The sequence below is a fragment of the Debaryomyces fabryi genome (genome assembly GCF_001447935.2).
Source record: "Debaryomyces fabryi strain CBS 789 chromosome Unknown contig00506, whole genome shotgun sequence".
Lineage (NCBI taxonomy): Eukaryota > Fungi > Ascomycota > Pichiomycetes > Serinales > Debaryomycetaceae > Debaryomyces > Debaryomyces fabryi.
In genome coordinates this window covers 1-573 of record NW_015385926.1, presented here as the reverse complement: position 1 = coordinate 573, position 573 = coordinate 1, and the positions used below count along the sequence as shown (strand labels likewise).

At 31.9% G+C, this 573-nt stretch overlaps 1 protein-coding gene across 1 annotated transcript; it reads left to right on the top strand.

Annotated features, from left to right (window-relative positions):
• Positions 1–28: 28 nt before the first annotated feature.
• Positions 29–409, top strand: AC631_06023 (uncharacterized protein; the record flags this gene model as incomplete). The annotated part of the gene is made up of 1 exon (XM_015614852.1): positions 29–409. The coding sequence occupies one exon, from the start codon at positions 29–31 to the stop codon at positions 407–409; it is 381 nt and encodes a 126-aa protein (XP_015464320.1).
• Positions 410–573: the final 164 nt, after the last annotated feature.

Genomic DNA, 573 nt, shown 5'->3' with positions numbered 1-573 from the left:
CGTTACATCTGGTAAGAAACTCTATTCTATGGGAGATAGAGAGGTTATATTGAAAGGTAATCAGACCACTGAGATAGTTGCTCATCACTCTATACCTAATGATAAGCCTGTGGTTGTTTGTAGTCGTTTCGTTTCAAAACTCGACGGTGCTGTTATAGCTGAAGCAGCTGATTGGCCACAACCACTTAAGTACCTTAAATTTAATGATAGAAAGGTAAATGTTAGTGTAGAAGATGACAAAATTATTCTATCGACGAGCAAACCTGTTATGGGTATTGAAGTTTTGCTTGATAATGATATTTTCTTAGAAGACAATGGTTTTGATTTATTTCCTGGATATAAGAAGGTTGTTGTTGCCAAAGGCTTGAAGAAATTTGATGCTGTTTCAGTAAGACATTATGGAGATTAATGATGTTGAAATGCAGTGAATGTATTAACTAAAGATTTATAATTTGTAAAGTAATATATATTATGTATCACAAGGATCTCACTATTTACAGTGTTAGAGGTAATCTTACTAGTGTCTAAAACATTTATAAAAGTATATAAAAGTATATATCCGTCTTTAATTTT